The sequence below is a fragment of the Talpa occidentalis genome, unplaced genomic scaffold, assembly GCF_014898055.3.
Source record: "Talpa occidentalis isolate TD23 unplaced genomic scaffold, MPIMG_talOcc4v2.1 talOcc4.14, whole genome shotgun sequence".
In the NCBI taxonomy this organism is placed as follows: Eukaryota; Metazoa; Chordata; class Mammalia; order Eulipotyphla; family Talpidae; genus Talpa; species Talpa occidentalis.
Window position 1 is genome coordinate 46,496,492 of NW_023601433.1, and position 24,975 is coordinate 46,521,466.

Consider the following 24,975-nt stretch of genomic DNA (forward strand, 5'->3'; position numbering starts at 1 on the left):
TTGGTAGAAACATTTTGCAAATCCTTTCCAGAGTCATTCTTGGTGTTAATTGGATTTTTAAAGTTAAATGTTCAATAAGAACACCTACTTTAGATATCATGCTGATTTGATTTTTTTTAAGTCAGAGGCATTGTAAAATCTCCTCGCAGTTTTCTTCATTAAAGAATTACTATTCTGTAACTTAGATACCAATAGGTGGCTGCATCCAGCCTTCATGGTGACTCTCATTCACTCTAATGTATGTAAGTCAGTTATAAACTTTACATTTTCCGTCATAAAGGAGAATTATAAGGACAGTTCCCATAGGCCTTACACAGTGTGTGATGGGAGAGTGCTCAGAATCACTAGAAATGTAGCAGTCTTCTCATTAGTGACACATTTGCGGCTATGTGACACAGTGGGAAATAGTCAATTGGCCCCTGGCGGCCAATTGGTCTTTTTGAAGCTTTTTTCCTTGATAATTTTTCAATATATCCTTGTAAAATACCATATTTGATAACTCTTCCAAGATGGCTATAAGTGTGCTTGACATTCAGAGGACAACTCTCAGTAAAAAGACTTGTAATTGTAATCACTAGAAACTGATTTTAGGGACTCATATTAAACACAAGTGCTGATTCTTTAGTCTTTAAAACTAAAACTTGAGTCACAAGTTGTCAATATCTAAATGTATCTACTAATGAGATAAAAATATCCAAAATTGATATTGGAAATGGAAAAGGGGAGAAAGGTCTCTATTTGGCCAATTGCATTAGATGAATGACTGGATCCCTTGCCAGAACACCCGTTTTGTACCATAGTGATGTGCCCTTAATTACTATGTGAAATGGGTGGTTTTTTTTTGTTTTTTTAAATAAATTTTATTTTTATATTCCCCATACAATTGCAACCCCCTTATTTGACCCCAATCGAAATGGGTGTTTTTTAAAATCTTGTGAGAAATGGGGTTATTGTGTGGCCAAAAGATCGATGTAAATAAAGTAATATGGTTAAAACCATTAGTAAAACTAAAGCTCATTAAAATTACTTGTAGAAGGCGTTATATGAAACACTTTCTTTTTGCTTTAAATAAATGCAATTTGAAAGTATAAAACAGAAGGGAAGAAAGTTTATAAGAAAATTAAATGGTGACAAACTATGTCACCATTACAGTTTCTTAACCTGCATTGATAGCATTGCACGTTCCTGTAATTCTTCACAGTTTGGGAGAAGGAAATCAACTGTCTCGCCAACTTGTGTGAAAGTAAAATCACAGCGAGGCTCAGCAAAGCACAGGATGCAATTTATAGGTGCAAACACGCCAAATAGATCACAAGTACAGGGAACAGCTTTCCACTTTCGATGCTATACTGCCACCTTGTGGAACCATAAAGTTCCAGAGCCAGGAGGATGGTGAGATGCTTTCATCCAAAAATACAGAGCTAAGGTGGAGCTGCTGGGGAAAGAAAGAGGCTAAGAAAACTGCACTGGAGCTCTGGTGGAAGGTAAAGGAAGCACGTACTCACAAGAAGACGTGAAGTTATAGTCCCCAAATTATAAAGTTATGTAAATGACTAACAAGTTTGGTTTTGTGTTTGTTTTTTTCAATTACAAGAAGAAAAACATACCCAGCTCCCACACTGCTGGCCCTTACCCCAGGCACAGACTGGTCCACAGAGTATGCAAGCATTTTGTGTTCATAATTTTGTATTCTTTCCTTTAAGAAAAGGATCCCAAAACTTCCATCAGTTTAGGGTCCCACAAGATCTCAATTGAATCAAATCTTCAATGTAATTGTTAGGATAAAAAGCTCAATTATACCAAAAACCAAAGTTTTATCGCCTTCATCTTTAGAGTTAATTTTCTTTGGAGGATGGACTGCTTGCCAAAGAGTTCATCACATAAAAACTATAATGGAAGAAAGAATGAGCTATGAAGAATATTTTGAGGTGGCATGTAGTTGCTTTACCATTTAAATGGACTACTTAACAATTTCCCAGAGTGAAGCTGATCCTCTGAGTTCTAGTAGATAAGCTTCAAATGCTACACATGAGTGCTCCTGGGTTGGTTGGGATGCAGGCATTTTTTCCCCCTGTTGTCTAGCCAGGTATTTGTGAAAACACCAAAGAATAAAAGCTGCACTGAGAAATAGGTTTAGCCAAAGGGAAGAGAGCAGGGAATATCTACTCTGAATACCTGAGAGAAGATTTCACAGTGATGTGAAAAGACCAGGTCTTAAAAAGGAATGCATATAAAAAAAGAGGTAGTCTAAAAAGCCCAGATCTGAAGACTTTTGATTCTTCTGGAAGAAGAATCAGAATGAGGGCCTCCCTGGTGGCACAAGGGGTTAAGCATCAGCACTATGAAGCAATCCACAACTACTGCAGCACAGTTCGATCCCCAGCCAGGGAGCTACCCACATGGCACAGCAGACCTCTCCTGTCTCGCCCGCTGCTCCCCTCAGCAGTGTATTTCAGTCAATCTGCCTGTTCCGCTCTCCACTCTGTCTCTGATGAATCCTCTCATACACACACCCCACCTCTGGCCTGTACTCCAGTTCTTGTATACATAAATAAATCTTTTTTTTTTAAAGAAGAATTAGAATGGCTAGTGGGGGTGGAAAAGAAGGAAGAGGCACTGGTGGAGAGGATTTGTTAAGATATAGTCAAGCAGGGACCTCCCTGGTGGCACAAGGGATTAAGACACAATCTATGAAGCTATCCGCAGCCACTGCAGCACAAATTGGATCCCAGCCAGGGAGCTACCCACATGGCTCAGCAGACCTCTCCTGACTCACCTGCTGCTCCCCTCAGCAGTGTACTTCAGTCAGTCTGCCTGTTCTGTTCCCTACTCTGTCTGGTGAATCCTCTCACCCCCCGCACCTCTGGCCTGTACTCCAGTTCTTATATGCATAAATAAATAAATCTTTAAAAAAAAAAAAAGATACAGTCAGGCAGAGCCTGGCCTAGAAGACATGGATCTGGCTTGTCACTCCTATTTCTCCAGGCCTGTGCTGGCTGCCCTGCTCTGCTGTGTAAGTTCCTGATGCCACCTGTATGTATTCATACATGGACATCAAATTACCAGGGCTGTGTTCGCCTACTTAGAGAATCCTACCAGAGTACAGGTTCCTCACCATTCTGTGCCATCCTACACAGGAACAAAGGAACAGACAGCCTGAAAGCCTGCCAGGATAGCTTTGGAAAGGTTTTCATATTGGAGCCCTGGTTGACTTAGGCCAGATCCCCTGCTCTCTGCTGTCTGCTTTCATAGTAATACAACAGTTAATACTTGTTAACACAGTTAACGATTTCCTAGATGATACAAAAGGCCCAAGGACACAGAGTCTGTCTGCTCACTAGGTGAAGAGGAAGGTCTCCTGGAGGAAGGAGAGGACTCTGTTGCTGATAGAGTTCACACTGGGATAAAGGGTCCAGAAGTGAGTGGAAAGCATCAGCCCTGTGCAGCAGGAGTCTGGGAGCTATTCATGGAAAGCCTGACTAGCACCAGTGAGGACAGTGAACACAGCGCCACTGGGAATGGACAGGGGGCATGGAGTCCAAGAGCAGCCTTGGAGAAATCTCCAAAATGAAAGAGCAAACCAAAAAGGTTAGTCCCAGAAGGCAGGGACCTAACCAGTACCAGTAGCTTGTAGAAATTTCTGGAATGAAAGAACAAACCAAGAAAATTTATATCACAGGACCCTAAGACGACCTAAGCTGATACTGATACCCAATCACGGAGAAGAGTGGAAGAAAAGAATGGAAGTAAATGAGGACTGGCCAGGGCAAGGTCAAAGGCAAATTGAACTGAGTGACAGAGTCTTTAATGGCTTTCGCAGCCTAGAGGAGAACCATTCACAGAGGACAAAGGTACCTATTTATACTGCCTATTTAACACTCAGGTGAATCATACACTAATTTAAATTAGAAAAACAATTTCCAGTGCTTATCCCTAACAAACCTGTTTCTAATTAACTAACACCCTGGCAGCAGTTTTCACCCTGTCTACACTTAAGAAACGTTTGTTTCTTCTTAAAATAGCAACACACTGGCAGCTCAGTGGTGGACCAACTGAATCAGAATTCCTGGAGATGGAATCTGAGAATTCAGTTTTCTAAAATTACCCCAGGTAATACTAATGTGAAGCCAGAGTGAATATAATTAAAAGTGGTGTAAAGATGTAAAAAGTCACTTAAATATACAAATATACAAAAAAAAGTCTATTGTCATCCAACTTGACTAAATGGAAGTGGTTGCTTTTTCTTCCTTTTTGTCTCTTTAAGTAAATATTTGGACGAGGACAGGAGTGCCCTCACCTGGTCCAAAGGGAGAATTTCATACTTTGTTGTTTTGATCTGAACATCTCATTACACAGAGACGTTTTAGATAACCCTGTTTTTCTTTCACTTGTAAAGAAATAAGTAACTGCATATACCAGCTCTGATTCTATTAAACTGAAAAATCAAATCCAGCCTGTGAACCTAGGAGGAGCCAATAATGTTGATGTAAAAAGTAGTAAAAATATTTCAAATGTTCTCATTTTATTCAGTAGATGATTGTTGACTGAAATCAACTCAGCTAGAAATTAAAGTTCATCCTGTCGTGACCTACCACCAGCATGACTTTCCAAAAGGAGGTGATTTGTCATGTTGTAGTCCAGAAGGCAGGGACCTAACCAATAGTTTGTTGGCTGGGATCCTGCATATGTCAAAGACCCAGAAAGTGGGATTCTTTTCCCCATGCAGACACTCAGGATTTCCTGACTCTACAAAAGAGGATTTTAGATCTTAACTATTACATCTCATATTAACTCTGTAAGGAAAAGGCTAAGGAAAGGGTTATCTGTCACCCATGAAAGGGATACAAACTTTTCAAAGTACCTCAAAGAGAGCTCTTCACTCTACTTAATGACAACTAGAAAGAAGGTAATAATTTAATCATTCTGGAAATACAATGAATATTATTTTTACTTGATTAACTTAGAGAATTGCCAGTAAGTTGCAGAAAGCCAGTAAGATGGAGAGGTTAGCAACATATACTCCACACCCCACTGCCAGATCCTGCTTATATGTGAGCTACCTACCCCGTCTCCTTAGTTTTCTCCTTTAAAAAGTGGGAATAATCTCTTATGATTAGTGATGCTAAGCATCTCTTCATATGCTTATAAGTCATTTACATCTCATCTTTTTTCTTCTTTCCTTATTTTATTTATTTGTGCATACAAGGACTGGGGTGTAGGTCAGAAGTGCAGTGGGTGAGAGGGTTCACCAGCGACAGAGTGGGGAGCAGAAGAGGCAGATCTACTGAAATACACTGCAGAGGGGAGCAGCGGGTGAGACAGGCGAGGTCTGCTGTGCCATGTGGGCCAGCTCCCTGGCCAGGGATAAAAGCCACGCTGCAGTGGCTGGCCATAGCTTGATAGCACTGAGACATTAACCCCCGCGCCACCAGGGAGGCCCTACATCTCATCTTTAGAGAAATATCTATTTAAGTAGTCTGCCTTTTTTCCATCAGATTATTTGATTTTTTGTTTTTGATTGGTGGAAGCTCTTCACATGTATTGATATTAACCTTTTATCAGATATGTTTACAGATATTTTCTTCTATACCATAGGTTGCTTTTTCACTCTGTTGATTATTTTTCTTGATATACAAACGTTTTTAATTTTGATGTAGTTCTATTTGTCTATATTTGCTTTCCTTTCATGTGCTTTTGGTGTTAAATACAAGAAATCATTACCAAATCCAATGTCATGAAGCTTTTCATCTATATTTTCTTCGTTATGTGAATTTTTAGCAAGAGTAGAAAGACTAGAAGTGTTATTATAGAAAACAAATATCATTTTTAAAAGGCACAGCATTTTTAAGAGCTTACATGCTGGCAGATTTGGGGTAAAGGTATTAAAATGTTTGCTGGCTCTGTCTAATATTATTCCTTATTTCATATGGGACTCTATAGGGAAAAAGTTCAATATTAGTCCTGCCCAGGGTCCAAATAAAGCCTAACATTTCACTTCTGAAATGACTCTCTGTAGGAATAAATCTAAGGGTATGGTCAGGGCTCAGAGGCTGACTGCATTCTAAAGCCAATTTCAGAGAGAATATATTATCTTCTTTCCTAACTAATAAATACCAATTTGTGCATATAATTTATTTTCTTTTGGAAACCATAATTACTATCTGAAAATGTACCTGCTCTTAAGAAGCACACAGTATGTATTTAAACCTTAAAATTTACAGATTTTATTCAAATTTGGTTATTAAGTCTTCTCGTTCTAGGTATCTTATTCCTAAAATGGCAGTCAATTTGTAAAGGGGTTTTTTGGAACCAAAAAATAAATGGTGTAATCTTATGATAGCATGTCATTTCTGCTTTAGAAGAAGATTTTGAGCCCATCTAGGCCAATGTTTTTTGTCATAATGTAGAGTGGAATCTGTTTATAAAACGCAGGTACATGAACTACCCCACTCTTACCCCCTGCAGAGGGTTGAGAACAGCTTCGTTTGCCCACCCCACATTCTGTACTTGGAAATAAAGGTGTAAAGTAGGTGACTTGTACTTCCTCCCTGAGCACTTTCTAGTCTATCCCCATTCAACCACTTACCGTTTCATGTTCACCCAGGGATCCATGCATTCTTTACCCGTATTTGCTCCTCAATCTCCATATCAATCAAAATAAATTAGGTTTTGCTATAATAGCAAACAACTCCTAAATCTCAGTGACTTAACACAACAGAAAAATGATCTGTGTCCAGCGTGTCCAGCAGAGGGGTTTTAACACCTTAGGCACATGGAGGTAGGCACCTAAGGCACCCAGGTAGGCAAAAGCTTTATCTTGGCGTGTGATTCTATGATCCCTACATTGGCTGGGAGGGATTGTATTAACTTTTTCTTGACGTTTCCACCGGGAAATGACATGTATCACATCTACATGTGTCATGAACCAAAGCAAGTCACATGACTGTATGGCAATCACAAAAGGAGCATGGAAGTAATGCTGCTATCCATATGCACAGAAATGAAAAACTGGAAATGTTTATAGATTTATCTTAGTGACTACTGTAGCTTCCACACAAATAGATTGACATCTTCTCTCTCTTCACCACAATTAAGTATGCCTTACACTGAAAGTAGTGAAGTTTAATACAAAAAGAACAAGATTAAGATTCTTGTCTTGCCCTAGTTTTCCTTAACTTCTAATCTCATTAACTTTTTCAGACTCACTATTTCTCACCCTTGAAATGAGGATAATAATTATTTTCTGACTTTTTACACAGTTCTCCTAAGACACAGATGACATGATCAAGATAAAAATAGCATATTTAAGTCTCTATTTGCAAAAATATAGAAGGAAATTCAAGGTATTGTGCTCTTCAATGAGATGTTTTTAACTTCCAAAGCACTTATCATGGATAAGTATCAGTATCTTAACCCACCTGGAAGATTTTCTGTAATTTTTAAAATTTATGCTGTTCTAGACATCCATTCATTCAATACATATTTATTGAGCACCAACTGTGCACAGAAAACTGGGGGTTACATTCAGTGTCTCCAAGAATTATGATGATATAGAAGGGGGTTGGTAGCACAATTTTCAGCTGTAGATACTTTCTTTGTGTGCAACTAACTGGCTTGTAGAGAGAATAAACTTACAGTAAAACTAAATAGCAAGAAGAATAGGAAATGTGAAAGAACAGAGAAGAAAATATATGAGAAGAAAAGTTCATGAGGCAAAAACAATTTAAAACAGAGTTGCAACAAAATGCTGCAATTATATCCCAACATACTTTCCATATTTTAGACTTGTAACTCTATAAGCTGGAAAACTTTACACTTCATAATTTTTATGCTGGAAAGTTGGATCTCATATGAAGGAAATTAATAAATCTGAATACTTTAGATTTAAAATGACTCACATACTCTTTAAGATTAACAGAATCTAACACTGTATTATGATTTGTATGTTTACACTTGAAAATTCCCAAAGGATTTAGCAATTCAGTCCAAAGATAGGGTTTTTGCAAACCACACAGAAGCTTTTAAACCCAAGTTTTCTTTAACTAAAGGATGAATGTGGCAAATTCCATAATTTTCCAACACAATCATGTTGTGTCAACTTGAGAAAGATTAGTGTTAGACTAACACAGATGTTTCCAAATTCAATAAAGGGTGGTTCCAAAGTAAGTCAATAAATAATTCTTTTCTAGGTCCTTAAAGTTCTCAATTTAGTTTTACTGTAAACTGTTCATTAACTTGAGAAGTGTTAAATTAACAACAAATGGTGTTAATTCCACTTGGATTATCAGCAGTGTTATTTCCCTAGCATAATCAAGACTTTACTGAAACAATTTGGATACCATTCTGCCCCCTATGTTATGTGATTTTCCAGATCTATATTTTGCCTCTTAATTTTGCCTACTGAACCTAAGGCCATGCTGAGGCATCCTACTGGACTTGGCAGAGACCCAATTTGAAAAGTAGGTGAAATGTATTTTGGGGGTGACTCCAGTCCTCTTTCTGTGTCCTCTTTCTCTTTGATGGCGTCCATTTCCTCCTCAGGTACCAAGTTCTATCCTGGATCTTTCAGCCTTTAACTCTAACTCTGTGTTTGTCTTTGTTGGTAAGATGGGTTTCTCGTAAACAACAGAAGGCTGGAATTTGTTTTGAAATCCATTTAGCAGCTCCACATCTTTTGGCTGGTATATTCATGGTGTTTAAAGTTAAGGTGAGTGTTTATTGCCATCTGTTGTATTTTTGTCTGGGAGTGTTATCTTGTCTTTTTTTATTTTTTAAAATCTTGTTCTGTTGCATTTAAGTTCCATTTCTGTTGTCTTCTATGTTACTTCTATTAATTTGTGTTTGTGATTTCTACTGAGGATTGGCTGTGTGAGTCATCCATTCTAGTCTGATTTTTTCAGATGGGCCACACTGTCACTCTCCTTTTCCTGTTAAGTAACTTAGGTGTAGGGTAAGGAAAAAATGTCAGGCTTTTCTGCCCTCCCGCCATCAGGTTAGATGAGGGAACCCTGTGATCCTGATATGCATGCCTGATGGCGGGCACCTGAAGTGGGTGCACCTGTGCTAAGACTGTGCTTTTTAAGGGTGGTGTCACGGGGACACCAGTAGAAGCCGAAAGAGAAGCCGAGAAAGAAGTAGCAGAAGCCGAGGGAGAAGCAGAGAACACTGGAGAGCCCAGATAGAGTGAAGACTTGCTGGGGGCTGCGAGGACTGCCAGCCTCCCGGTCCCCCAGCACCTCTGCCTGCCATATGGCCTGGTGAACCCCAATAAAAGACCTGCAAAAAACCATTGAGGACTCTGACTCCTCCTTTACCTGGTCTGCATGGGATCAGAAAACCTGCTCAGTGGTCATTCCTGCCTCTACCTTAGGTGTCTGTCACCTCTCTCTTTGTTACCCTATTGCTCTTGAACAACTCTTCCGAATTTTTTTTCATATTTGATTTGGAATTGATTAATTATTTTAGTTTTTGCTTTTCAGTGAAGCTCTTTACTCTTCCCTCTATCCTGAATGTTAATTTTGCTGGCTCAATGTTCCTGGGCTAAATCTTTTTCTTTAGGTATGTTAAATATCTCCTTCTAGTTCTTTCTCTCTGTAATCTTTACTGAAAAGGCTGCTGATAGTCTGATCAGTATTCCCTTATAGCTAAACCTTTACCTCCTGATGCTTTTACTATTCTGTCCTGCATGTTGGTTTAGAACAACTATTATTATAATGTGCCTTGGTGTGTGTCTCTCTGGTATTATTTTGTCTGGAACTCTTTGGGGCTCTTGGATCACAAGTCTGGTTTGTCTCCCAGATTGAGATGATTAAGCAATTATTTAATTGAATAAATTCTCGATGGCTTTCCCTCTTTCTTCTCCTTCAGAGACACCCCCCCACCATGATGTGGATGTTATTTCTCTAAGTTATCCCAATGATCTCTTACATTATTTTTGCTTTTAATTCATTTTCTCTACATTTTTCTATTTGTGTGTTCTCCAACATTGTGCTTTTGAGATCATTAATTCTCTCCCTTGTTTCTGTTTGTCTGCTATTGAGGCTCACAATTGTATTTTTTACTTCTGCTATAGTGTTTCTTAGCTGCCTCCTTTTTTATCTTTTTTCTGTTGCTATTATATATTCTCATGTTGTTTTTTTTTTAAATTTTAGTTCCATAAGCTTTGGTGTTACCTTGAACTCCAGTCATGTTCTGCCATTCTGCTGGATTAAAACTCCTCCCAGGGTTTTTTTGGCTCTAGCATTTGTGGTATGTTCTTCTGTTTCCTCATTTATAATTTTTTATGGGTTGTCATAGGGTAGACTTTCAAGATGTTGTCTTTACACCTGTTGAAGTAATCAGAGAGCTGGCACTGGTGAGTGAGGGGCAGTAGGTATAAAAAAAGGAACAGGACAGTATGGCACCAAAGGTTTACCCCTGGTAAACTCAGAGATCCAAGATTTGTACTGTGTAATGAAAGTCCGAACTATGTGCTTGTGTAGACCTCCAGACCGGCTCCTCCGCCTTATAGATTTGTATGGTTTCAAGCCTGTTTCCACTGTTGGCTATTTTGAAGCACTACATGCAGCATTGGGTATGGATTGTATTTGACGTGGGGTCACAGGTCAGGAGTTTTTCTCTTTTCTTTCCCAGCACAGAGCCTTATCCTGGAGTGTTTGTTTCCATTATTGACAGGTGCTTGAGCTCTAGTTGTCCAAATGTCTGTGTTGTTTTGATTTTAGACTTGGAGTGAGGGATCGCAGGTGTTTTGAATATCTTCACCTCCACTTTATGTAGGATCCTCTTCTAGGAGCCATCACAAGCACTCCTACCTGTCTCTCCCGCCTGATTCAGGCTCCAGCTGTTCGACAGCGAGTCTGTTCTCAAACTCCTGTCAGTTAAATCCACTCTGCTTGCCTACCCCTACAGTTTGCTAACATTGCACCCTCCATCCTGTGTGCCAAGTTGCACACCCCTTGGTGCTGTGAGTTGCCAGGTCTCAGGAGTCCCTAGTGTTGTTACATACCCGAGATAATTATTGCAGGGAGAACAGACATGTAGCGCCCCCACCCCCACCCCGTGTTCATGGACAATACTGCCCTACTACCACTACAAATGAGTTCACTACCCCTTTCTGCTGAAATGTTGCTCCTACTGTGTGCTGTGATGATCCATTTTCCCTGAGGGATTTTTTGGCTGTTTTTGCTGCTGTCTCGTTGTATGTGGAGAAGTTGAGTCCAGGGTTTTTACTCTGCTGCCATTTTGCCAAACTCAGGCTCCTGGCTTTTAACCCCTGCCTCTACCCACTGGTCCTGACATTTGTCATTGATCTCCTCGCACACAAGTTGCTCCCTGTTTCGGTGATCCATGTCTGGGCTCTGCTCTCCATCCTTTGGGGTCTCTCACAGATCTGACTCTTGTCTCTCCTTCTTTTCTCCCTCTTCTCCCTATGGTGTCAACCACTTCTCCCTTCTATCCTCAAGAATTCTGGAACTTTCCCTCACCATACCTTCCTCCTCCTCTTTCAATCACAACCATTTCTCTGTTCTCTTATGCTCAACAAGTGTAATTAACTGATACAAGGAGCAGTTCTTCCCAAGGCATTTGGATTAAAAAAAAAAAAAAAAGCAGGGCCTCCCTGGTGGCGCAATGTGTTAAGATGCAACCTATTAAGCTATCCGCAGCCACTGCAGCACGAGTTCGATCCCTGATCCCTGGCCAGGGAGCTACCCACATGGCGCAGCAGAGCTCTCCTGACTTGCCCGCTGCTTCCCTCAGCAGTGTATTTCAGTCAATCTGCCTCTTCTGTTCCTCATTCCGTCTCTGGTGAATCCTCTCATCCCCCATACCTCTGGCCTATACCCCCATTCTTATATGCATAAATAAATAAATCTTTAAAAAAATTAAAAATAAAAATCTTCACGCTTGGGCCTCCCTGGTGGCGCAAAGGGTTAAGCACTGCACTATGAAGCAATCTGCAGCCTCTGCAGCATGAGCTCGATCCCCAGCCAGCCAGGGAGCAACCCACATGGCACAGAAGACCTCTCCTGTCTCACCCGCTGCTCCCCTCAGCAGTATATTTCAGTAGATCTGCCTCTTCTGCTCCCTACTCTGTCTCTGGTGAATCCTCTCACCCCCTGCACCTCTGGACTGTATCCCAGTTCTTGTATGCATAAATAAATAAATCTTAAAAAAAAAACCTCTAAGCTTGAAGTCTTTATTTTTTTTAAAGATTTATTTATGCATACAAGAGCTGGGGTGCCAGCCAGAGATGCGGGCAGTGGGGGTGGGGGCGGTGAGAGGAGTCACCAAAGACAGAGTGGGGAGCAGAAGATGCAGACTGGCTGAAATAACTTCTGAGGGGAGCAGTGGGCAAGACAGGAGAGGTCTGCTGTGCCATGTGGGTCACCCCCCTGGCCAGGGATCGAACTCGTGCGGCAATGGCTGCAGACAGCTTCACAGTACTGTGTCTTAACACCTTGTGCCACCAGAGAGGCCTCTCGAAGTCTTAATTTAATATTTTATTCCCTGATGGGTAATTTCAAAGATCAACCACAGTGGGCCCCACCCAACTAAAAAAAATTCCAAAAGTTATAGAAATGTAATTTTACACCTCTTTTTAAAGATTTATTGGAATTACTTTGTAAATTGAATTTTTAAAGTTTTGTTATCACTTTGAAATTTAAGTTGTGTAAAAAGACATGAGTAAATTTCTTATACCAAGAGTACTCTAATTCTGTGGAGGATGAGAATCTGATAAAAAAAAAAAAAATCAAGTCAAACAAACGTCTACAAACCCAGTGGGAAAAGAGACACAGAAGTAGTAAATGAAGTGAAACTCTTTCTGTTTAAAAAAAATTAGCTGCTGGGCCTCCCCGGTGGCGCAGCGGTTGAGCACTGGGTTGCGAAGCTGCCCGTGGCCTCTGCGGCGCCGGTTCGATCCCCGGCTGCTCCCTGGCCACCAGAGGAGGGTCCCACATGGCGCGCAGACCTCTCCTGCCACCCGCTGCTCCCCTCAGCAGTGTACTTCGGTCCTTCTGCCTGCTCTGCTCCCCGCTCTGGCTCTGGTGAATTCTCTCACCCTCCCACGCTTCTGACTGTACCCAGTGCATGTATAAACAAAACAAACAAACAAATAAATAAAAACATGCCTCTAGAAAAATTTTAAAAAAAAATTAGCTGCTGACAAAGGTAGTGCATCTATGATCATAAACATCGTCTTTTTGTTCTGACCCAGAAGTGGAAGATTAAAAAGCCTTGAGCTGGCCAAGGGTTGATTACATTAAGGGCGTGTTTTTCTCTATAATAAGCCAAAGCTCACTAGAGGCAGTGCAACGTGGGGAGGAACACAGGGGTTTTTTTTTTTTTTTTTTTTTTTTTAAAGTGAGATCTAAATCCCTACTCTGATTTCCTCCACTGTATGACCTGGAGAAAGTCACCAATGAGCCTCAGTTTCCTTATCACTACAACCTGCTGGGAGGGAGAAAATTTGGCCGCCAACTGACCAGATTACCTTAGATGAGTTATCTCACCTTCTTAGACCTTCCTGGATCTTCATTTCCTTGGGAGTAAAACAAGCTGGTGACATTTCATTAGGATCACTGACAGGTGGAATATTCCATACACTGAGGTTGAAACGGGGAAATGTTCCCAGGAGGCCTCACAGGGAGAGGACTCTGGGTTCCATGCCAGGTTTAAACAGGGCAGCGAGGAGAGAGGTGCCTGAGGGAGAGGCCGTCAGAAGGAGCCTCTGAGAAAGGGAGGGAGGTGGCCTCATTCTTTCACTTTAAGCAAGTTTCACTGTTCCTCTCTCTGTTCATTTACTTACAACAAAAGAATTTTTGTGGTGAAATAGTCAAGATAAAACAATGGAATTTAATATTTGAGTATATTTTACCCTCACAGAGTCCCCAATTATCTCATCAAGAGATCCTCAAATGCAAGGAGGAACTTTCTTAATCTTGTAACTTGTCCCTTTTCTCACATGAGCACCAGACATGAAAGACACGCAATAAATATACAGACACAATGAGTCATCATTAATATTTATGTTCCTTACTTCCTAAAAGGTAAAAACCCTTTAATCCACACTCTGACAATAAATATCATACTTCTAGGTAGAAAGGGGGACATTTTGGGGCCTCCCCCGTGGCACAGTGGTTGAGCCCTGGGCTGTGGAGCTGCCCGCAGCCTCTGCAGCGCCGGTTCAATCCCCGGCTGCCGGCGAGGGTCCCACATGGCACGCAGACCTCTCCTGCTGTGCCCGCTGCTCCCCTCAGCAGTGTATTTCATCAGTCTGCCTGTTCTGCTCCCTGCTCTGGCTCTAGTGAATTCTCTCTCACCCTCCCACGCTTCTGACTGTACCCAGTGCTTGTATAAATAAATAAATAAATCTTTTTTAAAAAAAGGGGGACATTTTGTTTATATATTGATAGATGAGGACAAATGTGCACAAAGAAAAGCTAATGTCCTAGAGCCCTTCACTGGTGAGAGGATGGAAATGCTTCCCTGTCCCCAGAGGACAAGTCTTCACTATTCTCTTAACTTCTCTCTAAAGAACCATTTTGGGCACAAAACAAAATTTTTTGTACTTGTTTTAGCCCAAGACTTTATTTCCTTCTAATAGCCAATCCCACAAACCACATCTGTGAAAGTACTCTGTTTTCATTTCTGAAGGACATGGCACTACATACACTTAGTGTAAACTTTAATAATGCCTGCGGCTTTAAAAAAAATAAAATATGCCATTTTATAGACATTTAATTGACCCTCAACTACTATTTTTGAGATCTAAAGCACTTTACCTTCCTAATGCACAAGAAAAGGGGGAAAATAGTCCTATACATAAAGTCACACATCATTTCATAAATCAAGGGTGGGAGGAGACCTTACATACATTTACAGATATCTTGTTTGACAAGTTATAGTCATAAGGGAATTTTTTTTAACTATTTAGTAAACAGTAGAATGAAGGAATCAAAAAAGGAGGAGAGTCAAAATTGTCAAGTGGTACCACCAGAAATGAATTAACATTTTGGGGTTTATATATATGTTGCATCCTAAATATGACCCAAGGGAGGTCTCTGCTGTAAGAAAGGATGCAGGAAGAAGGCTGAGAGCAGTCCTAAGTCTATAGACATCTTCCTCCTCATGCAAATTCCTGGTCAGCCCAGTTTAGAGTCATCTATTAAACATGGATTTTCACAACCCAGGAAAAATTTACCGTGTTACACTCTCTGTCCCTTTCTGAAACTTCCATGTCTACTATATCACCTGAACTTTCCAGGAGCCTGCAGAGTAAGATAGTCTTTATATAGCCATCTTAGCACCAGGAAAATGAGAGTTCACAGGAATTATAGGAGCCTTTTGAAAAGTGGCACTAGGGCAATGATCTATTACTGGCAATCTTTCCATCCATTTGCTGGCTTCTTGTGTCAATAAATTGATTTTTTAAGCTTCATAGAAAGAAAAAGAAGCAAGAGATTAAATGTCAAATGCCAAGCTAATGCTTAGTAAAGACTAATTTTCAACATAGCTCCATTGATTTCAACTCTTATTTGTCAAATTACTGCTAAAACACATACAGGGGACACAGGAGGAGGAAGAAATGCTGCTAGACAAGGGAGCACACAGGGCTGGAGAGAGAAGAATCTCCTTGTGACATATGGATGATAAACTGAGGAATCTTTCAGCTTTAATATGACCAAGAAGTGTGGCCCATCAATGCCATGGCCAGGTAAATGTGTCATGTATGCCTCTGCTCCACCTATCTTGGGGGATTAAAGGGATATGGAGGAAACTCTTTTTACTAAAATAGAGCTTTTGGATTTGACTCTTAGTTTCCAAATTCTCCATGAAACTCACTTCATCTAAGTTCAGCTTATAAGAAAATTTAGTAACTTCTTTCTGCTCTATTTTCACCATTCATATATTTTCTCAGGCCACAGCACAGAGCAGAAAGTTCCCCAAGGAAGAGATTCACTCTGTGATTGACAGGGGGAGGGAAAAGATACACACATACATTTCACATGGGGGTGGGGGAGAAGAGACATCTGTTTCGTTTCTATAAAACATTTATCCCACAGCACAACCAAAATACAACTGGCAGGATTTACAGAATGTGCAGCTGATCCAGCCCCCGGAGCTGGAATGCTAAAGTTATGGGCAGGAGGGTGTCCCTGGAGAGTGTGCTGAGAAGCTCAGATGCCTCTTCTCCTCATCTGCAAAGCACCACCCCCTCCTCACTTCTGAAACCAAATTTACACTCAGAAAATTCAAAATAGGTACTCACAGTAGATTAAAAATTCTACAAAAAGAGTCACATTTATTGATTCCATAAATAACACTTTTCTTGACTACGTATACGCATAATCTCACTGATCCTCATAATCTTTCTTTCATGTTTGTCTCAGTAGACAGCCAGCTGTGGTACAGACCAGCTCAGCATTTGGATTCTACCAGTGGGTTTCTGTTACTGCAGGGTCACTTGAGAATCCACCTGGACAGTAAGCTGGGAGGATTTCTGAATTAAAGTTCCTGCAAAATTCGACTAGATAATAGCTAGTGAGCCTTTCTTACTGTGCAAAGAATAAAGATTTAAATTAAAACACATGTGCACACATACACTTAAGATAAATTCTTCTTTGACTGTTATTAAGAGGATAGTCCTGAAGTACAAGAAATTTAGGTTCTTGGCCCAGTTCAGTCTGTTTTCTTATTCCTTCTCACTGCCTTTCTCTTCTCTCCAGCTGCAGGACATCCAGGGACTTGAGCTAATGTCTTTGCTAGGCCTCCCCTCCTCTGAGACCAATCTGTTGGCCAGTCAGATCTAGGAAATGCCTCTTTATGGTACAGTGCCTAGAAAATTGTTGTTCTCTGAGGCAAACACTAGCTAGCTATTGACCCCAAATTTTCTTCCTTCTCCTGGGACATAACTAGAGCTGCTTTTATATTCTTTGGAGCAGTTCTAGCTGAGCTCTAGCCACAGAACATGGCCAGACACACCGGCACCCTCTCAGACCCAGCCCATAGGAAACTGCTTTGTCCCTGCCACAGCAATCTTGGCATCGGTGGGTGGAAGGTGATGGAGCCAGGATGGAAGGCTCCCTGAATCATCACAGAAGAAGGCTGCACTTTTTGAAACTTCCTTGTTAAGTGTCGCAGATTGGGGCTGCAATTACCTTCCTAACACTGCTTCTGCCTTATGCAGTGGGGGACCGGATGGCTTTCTGTGCATCCAGTGTGCAAAAGATGCAGCGACGTGAAGCAGATTCAAATTTTGAAAAGAGGACAATAGCCACTTGATGTTAAATATTAGATTAAAATTAGACCTTTTTTTTTTTAACCTGTTGGAGATAGTCTATGATTTTTTTTTCTCCTTCCTTTAAAAGGCTGGAAAAGACTTCAGAACATAAGTTACAAAACCAGGGGCAATTTGAGGTGTCCTGTATGAGAGCAAAGAGAAGGATGGTTTCCATCTGCATGTTGCCACAAATGTTGTCATGCTAACTACCACAGCCAAGCAAGTTCCTGAACTCTCAAAGCCTCATCTACAATTTTGTTCCTTATTGGTTGGGTCATGTCATGTGACCAAAATGTCTGTGCAATCAGCACCACCATCACTCAGTAGGGTGTAAAGTCAGCAAATTATCCTCATAATTCCCTCTCACCTTCTATGGAGTTCCCCTCTCTTTCATGGTAGCTCTTCCCAGGATGCACAGACCTCTCCTGTTCTGATGATTTTCATTACCTAAACATGCTTAGGTGGTTAGCAGGATGGAAGGGCCCAATAAATGAACCCCTATTAATGTTAGACTGACTGGCAACTCAAATCAACTCCATAATGAGATAGCACGTCACATCTTAACAGGTGTGGTGATGACTATCATTAAGAAGGTAAGAGACAACAGACTCTGGCAAGGATGTGATGGAGAGGGAACTCTTACGAATTGTTGGTGGGAATGTAAATTAGTCAGAACACTGGAAAAATATGGAGAGTCCACAAAAAGTTAAAAGTAGATCAACTCTACAATCCTGAAATTCCATTTTTGGGAATATACCCAAAGGAAATAAAATAAGATGTTGACAAGATATATGCACACCAATTATAATAGGATTACAATAGCCAAGATGTGGGAATAATGTAGATGCCAATCAACAGATTATTGCAACAGCAAACTGACCAAGATGGCATAAGAAGAAGTCCCTTGCTTCACTCCTGAAATGATCATATAAGGTTACCATTCAGGAACTACATGCAGAGAATTCCATTACTTGGGACAAAACTGGAATAACTCTTGGGCAGCAGAGAAAATACAGAACTCACCATAGGGACACAGAGATTCACGTTTCATTGAATGAGAGGTGGGTGGAGCAAAATGCCTGGAGGCTGTGGTTGGGGAAGCAAGAGGCTGCCACTTAGCAGCACTAGGAAGAGGAAAGCTAAACAGTGTGTAGGCACAGACCCTTTACTGGGAGAGATACACGTGGAGGAACTGGGGTGCTCCTCACAAGCTGGACACCAATGCTCTGACATGTGCACCTCCGCCCCACCCCTTGGGACCTTGTGAAGTCAACTGATAGCAGGTAGACTGCAGAGTCTTGGATCTGGAACTCCAGAATAGAGGAATATCAACAGTGCCGCAAACATGAGCCAGCCACCCCAATAATGTTTACAAAAATGGCTGTCCCCACTTGGCTCCTCCCTCACCCCTGGCTCAACAACTGCAGAATCAGGTCTCTGTGCCTATGGAAACTGGGAAGTTAAAATGTCTGCCTGTTGCTCTCTAAGGTTTAGCCTTTTCCACATTCCTTTCACTTCCAAGATTTGTCGAGCTGATTTCCTTTCATCACTTAACATTATCAAGGCTCATATTAGCGTTCTGTGGAGCTTATTTTTTTAAAAATAATGAAGCCCTAGAGAATTCTTATATATCTAAAACTATTTCCAACCTGGGGAAGTCCATCAGAATTCCTTGCTATAAGATTTGCCCCTGAATACTCAAATCACATTTATTCAGTATACTTACTGTGCGGCGGACAGAGATCTAAATTTTGAAGAAAGGGGACTTAGCCATGGCTCCTAGTTTTCATTGTACTGGGTGGAGGGAAGAGAGAGAGAGAAAGAGAGAGAGAGAGAGAGAGAGAGAGAGAGAGGAGGGGAGGAAGGGGGATTTCTTAATATGTTCAAAATAGACACATTCATTCAAATAGTTTTTTACATTTAAACCAATTTCCTTGAGATCCTATAGAGATAACAAGCAGGATGTTATTCTCCATTCTGGTAGACATTTCATTGCCAATGTTTTCTTTTTTTTTTTAAGATTTATTTATTTATGCATACAAGAGCTGGGTACAGGCCACAGGTGTGGAGGGTGAGAGTCTTCACTGGAGACAGAGTGGGGCACAGAACAGGCAGACTGATGAAATACACTACTGAGGAGAGCAGCGGGTGAGACAGGAGAGGTCCGCTGTGCCATGTGGGTTTCTCCCTGGCCGGGGATCAAACACATGCTTTGGACACGAGAACAGAGTCTGTGGACAGCTACATAGGTTGCGTCTTAACTCCTTGCACCACCAGAAAGGCCCTCATTGCCAAGGTTTTCTTTAGAACAGCTGAAAGTATTCATTTGTTTCATGAGCACATTGTTTCACCATTTGATTATTTGCTAGAGCAAAGGGCAAATCCTCTTTCTCAGCCACCTCATATTTGGAGAGGAGAGAATATTCATCAGTTCTGGTATTAAACCCAGATGACTCTCACTCTTCTCTAGATGAAGGTGAGCAGGTTTACTTGGTCCCAGAGCAGATCTTGGTGCTAGGCTGTGTTTCCCAACTGGCCTTTCAAGGTGGCATTATAGCTCTAACTTGGGCAGCACTTGGACTAAAACCAGAATAATGCCAAGTGCACAGAGCATTAATGGAAGTTTATCCCAAGATCCAAGTTCAGTGTCTATTTCTAGCGCACACACACACAAAAAACGTGAACACAGGCCTCTCCGGCCACAGCTCTCACAGTGTTTTTCATATGCTCACAGCAACTCCAAGACTCTCAGGAAAACTTGACTGTAAAGCTCTCCAAAGACAGACAAACCTGCACTAGATAAGCTGTGGCAACCCTGTAACTACCAGCCTCTTCTTAGAGCAACTCTGGAAGTCACTCAGGACAATGAAGCAAGCCAAGGGTCCACCCCACAAGCTGTACACTCTTATATAGTAACAATCTACAATGACACCCCCACCACCCTCCAACATTGTTTTTTCTGTATGTTTTCTGCATCTGTCATTTGTCCTATGACACAATGAAGAATGAAGTGTATCACAATTTAGTCAGCATTCATTTTATTAAAGGTGTTTGGAGAAGCTGAGTTAATATCTCTGTATTGATGCCATGCATGTAACATATTTCTTTTATGTAAACAGAAACATCAAACAAAAAACAAAAGTATGTAATAATTCACAAAAAAACACAAATGAGCTCTATTAATGTAAAAGAACATGCTTACAATAAGCACACATTGCTTCATTGCTTAATGGTAAAAAATGAGACAACAGAATCCGAGCCTGGCATCGGTAATCTGACTCTCTCCAGTGAATCATCTTAGCTTCCAGTCTGCGTTTGAATGTCAAATACTTTTTTCAGCAGAAAGTGTGATCTAAATTAAAGCTGTATTGAGGGTTTATCAGAGTCCCCCACAAAATCCATGTATCTCCAAGTCGGCTCCCCTTTCTGCCTGTTGATGTTCCAGAACACAGCCGAGTGATACGATTTTGCATGTGCCACGGTGAGCCTGCATCTTAGTGGCTGGGCATCTCCATCTGAACAGATCAGTAGCGCTCCCAGGGGGAGAGCTGGGCTCCTCTGTGCTGCCCAACATTCCTGCTCACACCCACTCAGACTTCCTGGTTCTCAGGTGGGCAGCACTCCCCGAGCTGGCCAGCCAGTCAAGGGGCTGCTGGTGACTGGATCGATAGTGCTGGGCCAGCTGACTCTGAGGCACTGAGGGATGCTCCTGTGCCCTAGAAGGGCCCTCGCTTCTTGGCTCCTGGGTGGCCTCTTTCTGAGGCCTGTCCGCCAGTTTTTTGCGAGTCACAGTCGGCTTGTTGCTAACAGAGGACAAGGCCTCACTCTCCTCCTCATCTGCAAGTTCCGTCCGCCCCGACACAGCAGACTTAGCACTGCGACTCTCGGGCCCCTCCCCTCCCATCCACAGCTCAGGGTGAGTGGGCACCTCCTCTGCTTCCCACCTGCCATGTGCCGCCATCTTCCTGGTGGAGATGCTTTTGGGTACACACTTGGGGCCTGACCTCCTGCTCATCCTCCTTTGCAAGCTGCAGATGAGGTCAGCAACACTGAGCAGGAGGGAAAGTGCACTGACCGCCCAGATGAAAAGCATCATGATGGACTTCTCTGTGGGCCGAGAAATGTAACAGTCCACCACACTGGTGCAAGGAGAGTGAGTGCAAGAGAATCTCTTTGGGACCAAGAACCCAAAGAAGAGGTACTGCAAGGCACCAAAAGCTGCCTCCAGCACGGTCCGAAGGAAGAGATGGACAATGTAACCAGAGGATAAGTCTGGCACGATCAGATGACTCCCCTCCCTGCAGGACTGAGAGCAGCGCCTGTCCCCCGGGGTCCGATCGGAGGGCTCATGAGCCCCAGGACTGCCATCTGGCCCACAGGGCCCGTGGGCTGCAAGCATGGCTCCTCTGTGGAGTACATAGATACTGAACACAGTGGAAGGGAGAAGAGTAGACACGCTCTGGATCAACCAGAATCTCAAGTGGGACACTGGAGAAAAGATGTCATAGCAAACGTTGGAGCACCCTGGCTGCAGAGTATTACACACAAACCTCTCCTGCTCGTCCTGGTATACTGGAGACCCTGCCAGGATGATTACCCCCATCCTCAGCAGGATCATGAAAATAAGCCAGATCTTCCCTGGAAAAGAGGAAGCAAGAAGGGCAAGCCACCACATTAGTATGTCCTCAAAACAGATTTAAAGCATTTGTGGGGAGAGAGACTGGAGAACTTTGAAGTCAATAAGTATGTATTTCAGTCACAGCAACAGCATTGCAAGTTGACTCATTTGACAAATATATATTCAGCATTTACATTGTTTCTGACACTCTGCTGAACTACTTTATGCAATGCTTTCAGAGTAGCAGATTTTAAAGAAGCATTAGAGACTAAAAATGTTTAATTTTACACTACTTATTTATACTTTTGTTGATGCTCCTGAAGAAAGATCTAGAAAGAAAGCTGGGCTGAGAGAATTTATGCTTAAAATAGATCTTACTCGGGCCTCCCCTGGTGGCGCAGCGGTTGAGCGCTGGGTTGCGAGGCTGCCCGCAGCCTCTGCAGCACCAGTTCATTCCCCGGCCACCGGCGAGGGTTCCACAAAAAAATTAATAAAAATAAAAATAAAATAAAATAGATCTTACTCTTCTTGGAGAACTACCTTTTTAAAGGGCACATTCTTGCAATGGTGTGCAACAAATAGAAGCTGTTCATTTCAATAAGCCTTATTTATTTATGATGATGGTCCACAAATCCTTTATTTAATCATAGAACTTGTATTAAATGTTTCTTTAGGGTCCTTGAAATCAAATTTCTTTAACAACATTCAATTTTTCAGATTTTTTAATAATTGAAAATTCATTCCCCCTCTTACCAGTTATTATGAATCAGTAAAGTTTGTCTTTCTTCAATTTATCAATGAATAAGTGAAACCAATCTAAGAAATCAAAATAGCTTCAAAGTCCTATTTTCATATCATGAGTCAGTTATTTTGGAACATGTTTAAGATTCATCAAAATAACTTACAAATACTTGTTTTATGAGGAGATACAGAAAACATCATCTGATATCAGAGAAACAAAACTATTATAAATGAAGGCAATTAAACTCAAAGAATTTCATTACTTATTGCCTCAAACATTTAAAACTAAGTTGATTTTGTGTTAATTCTACAAAATAATAAAGAGGAGAAGAATTAACCACTTCTTAATCCTTTTTGCAATCTTGTTTTCTAGGACTCCATTCTGCTCTGAAAATTTGACTTGTCCACATGAAATGCGAACGTTTTAATTATTTTCTTTGTTAAAAAACTAAAAGTGGGGTTTGGTTTAACATATGCAAGAGAAGTTACCAATCTTTATGAATTTAGTTTTCAGGGTAAACCCTAAAAAACATGAACAAGAAGAAAGCATAGTCAGGCATTAATTTCTCTCGATCATTAATTTCTCTCTATCATAATTTCTCTCTTCATCATTTTCCTGATAAAGTAATCAGAGAAGAGTTACACAAAAATACTCCTTCTACCTATTCGAGTCTTTTGACTCAACACACAATCATCGAGAATGACACTCACACCCAAGACTTCCTTAAGTGATTATGGAATAGGAGGAATTAGACAACAGTTTGCAGGGACAGCTGCCTTCTCTCCAGCAACATACATGCCTGTCTCTTGGTGGGGAGAGGGGAGGTGGGGAGGGGGAGGGGGCAAACAGACAAAATGGCAAGAACAAAACCAGAATAAGAGCTTTGAAGGTGTTTCCTCTACTCACCCACAAAGGTCACATTGCAATTTAATGTGACAATGAGGAACCCCAGCAAGTCCACATGCTCCATGCTACTAGAGTGTCACTGACTCAGGGCTGCAGGAGAGGCTGGAAGCCTGTGTTCTGCAAGGAGGTGGGAAATCTTTGCAGGAATAAATGTATCTTAGCTACAGAGGACTTAAAAGGTTAGAGCTGGAGATCTGAAAAGGATGATTCAAGCCCAAGAGTAGGAGGTCAATTTTTCAGTCTGCCAGCTGAGACAGCCCTGAGCTGTTTGCCTCTGTGGTAAAGCATGCCTGACAACTGCAGTGACAAGGAGACAGAAGAAATCATCGCTCATTGTGGCTATTCTTACCCTCTTGGGACATTTCAGGCCTGTGGCAGTGCTCACGTGACGCCACTAAGCAAACCAGATGCTTCAGGATATAATAGAAACAACTACATTTAACTCAAGAAAGAAAAGTTATATTGACTAGCCAAATAAATATCTCTATTTTAAATAGTTTTCCATGTGATGGGTATCAAGAGGTAAAAACTTTGAATTATAACATAAATCAGTCAGGGGTGTGGTACACAGTGTGGTCCCTATGATCAGTATGGTAGCACATACTTGTAAGAAGCTAAGCGTAAATTCTAAAAGCGTCTCATCTGCTCATTGGAATCTAGTAACAATATGATTATAACAACTTACTTTTCTGACAATAAAGTTTACCACAGGATAGGTAATCAGGGGGACACCCTCTCACATATCCCAATACTCTCCCCTACACTAGACTAACAACTAAAAATTGACAATTTGGGTAATAGGAAATCCTGGAGAACTGGCACAAGAAGGATAGTTTCTTTGGTTGAGTGTTTTTCAAGCATGCACAGGGCAGGTTCTCTATAGATTAGGCCAGAGAGATAAAGGAGAGTTCCAGAGCCTTCGGTGGATTTTTCAGGTTTAAATGCACTTTCTATGCCTATTGTGGTGGGGTAAGCTCACAGGCTGGCAAGGCAGGGAGGCCAGGGGGCCAGGAGGCAAATCTGTATGCTTTTTTCTGGGCTTTCTCTGGTGTTCTCATGGTCCTGCCTCTCTGTTGTCACTTGTCCTTTCATAGCCATTCCGTTGTATCCATTCCTCAGCCATTCTGCTGTAGATGTCCTGTCTCTGAGTGACGCCACCCTCAGAGCCTAGGCCTCCAGGCTCAGGTGTACCCACTTACATATGCCCACACCATACTTCAGGTGTCCACCACCAGGCGTGCGTGCCCTGGGCCTTCACTCCCAAGCACCTTCTTCATTCACAGCCGCAGGTGGTAGCCATAGAGGCCAGTGGCGTAAAACTTGCCTGACCAATTTCACTTACCCTACATTGAATCATTTATTGCTCCTATAGTCCCAAAGCACTCATTCCTGCATTGTATTTTCAACTCCAGTTCAACTCAACCCGAC

At 41.6% G+C, this 24,975-nt stretch overlaps 1 protein-coding gene across 1 annotated transcript; it reads right to left on the reverse strand.

Annotated features, from left to right (window-relative positions):
* Positions 1-20,861: 20,861 nt before the first annotated feature.
* Positions 20,862-23,611, reverse strand: GJD4 (gap junction protein delta 4). The gene is made up of 2 exons (XM_037509825.1): positions 23,548-23,611; positions 20,862-21,919 (listed from the first exon to the last, which is right to left on the reverse strand). Exons 1-2 carry the CDS (start codon positions 23,609-23,611, stop codon positions 20,862-20,864), a joined length of 1,122 nt encoding a protein of 373 aa, XP_037365722.1.
* Between the last annotated feature and the right edge of the window lie 1,364 nt (positions 23,612-24,975).

What these genes read in the sequence shown, in the direction of transcription:
- GJD4 (XM_037509825.1), bottom strand. Translation starts at nt 23,611, where the DNA reads ATGGAGCATGTGGACTTGCTGGGGTTCCTCATTGTCACATTAAATTGC. An exon ending in TTGCAATGTGACCTTTGTGG is followed by an intron (nt 21,920 to 23,547) that starts GTGAGTAGAGGA and finishes CCTCTTTTCCAG; the next exon opens with GGAAGATCTGGCTTATTTTC.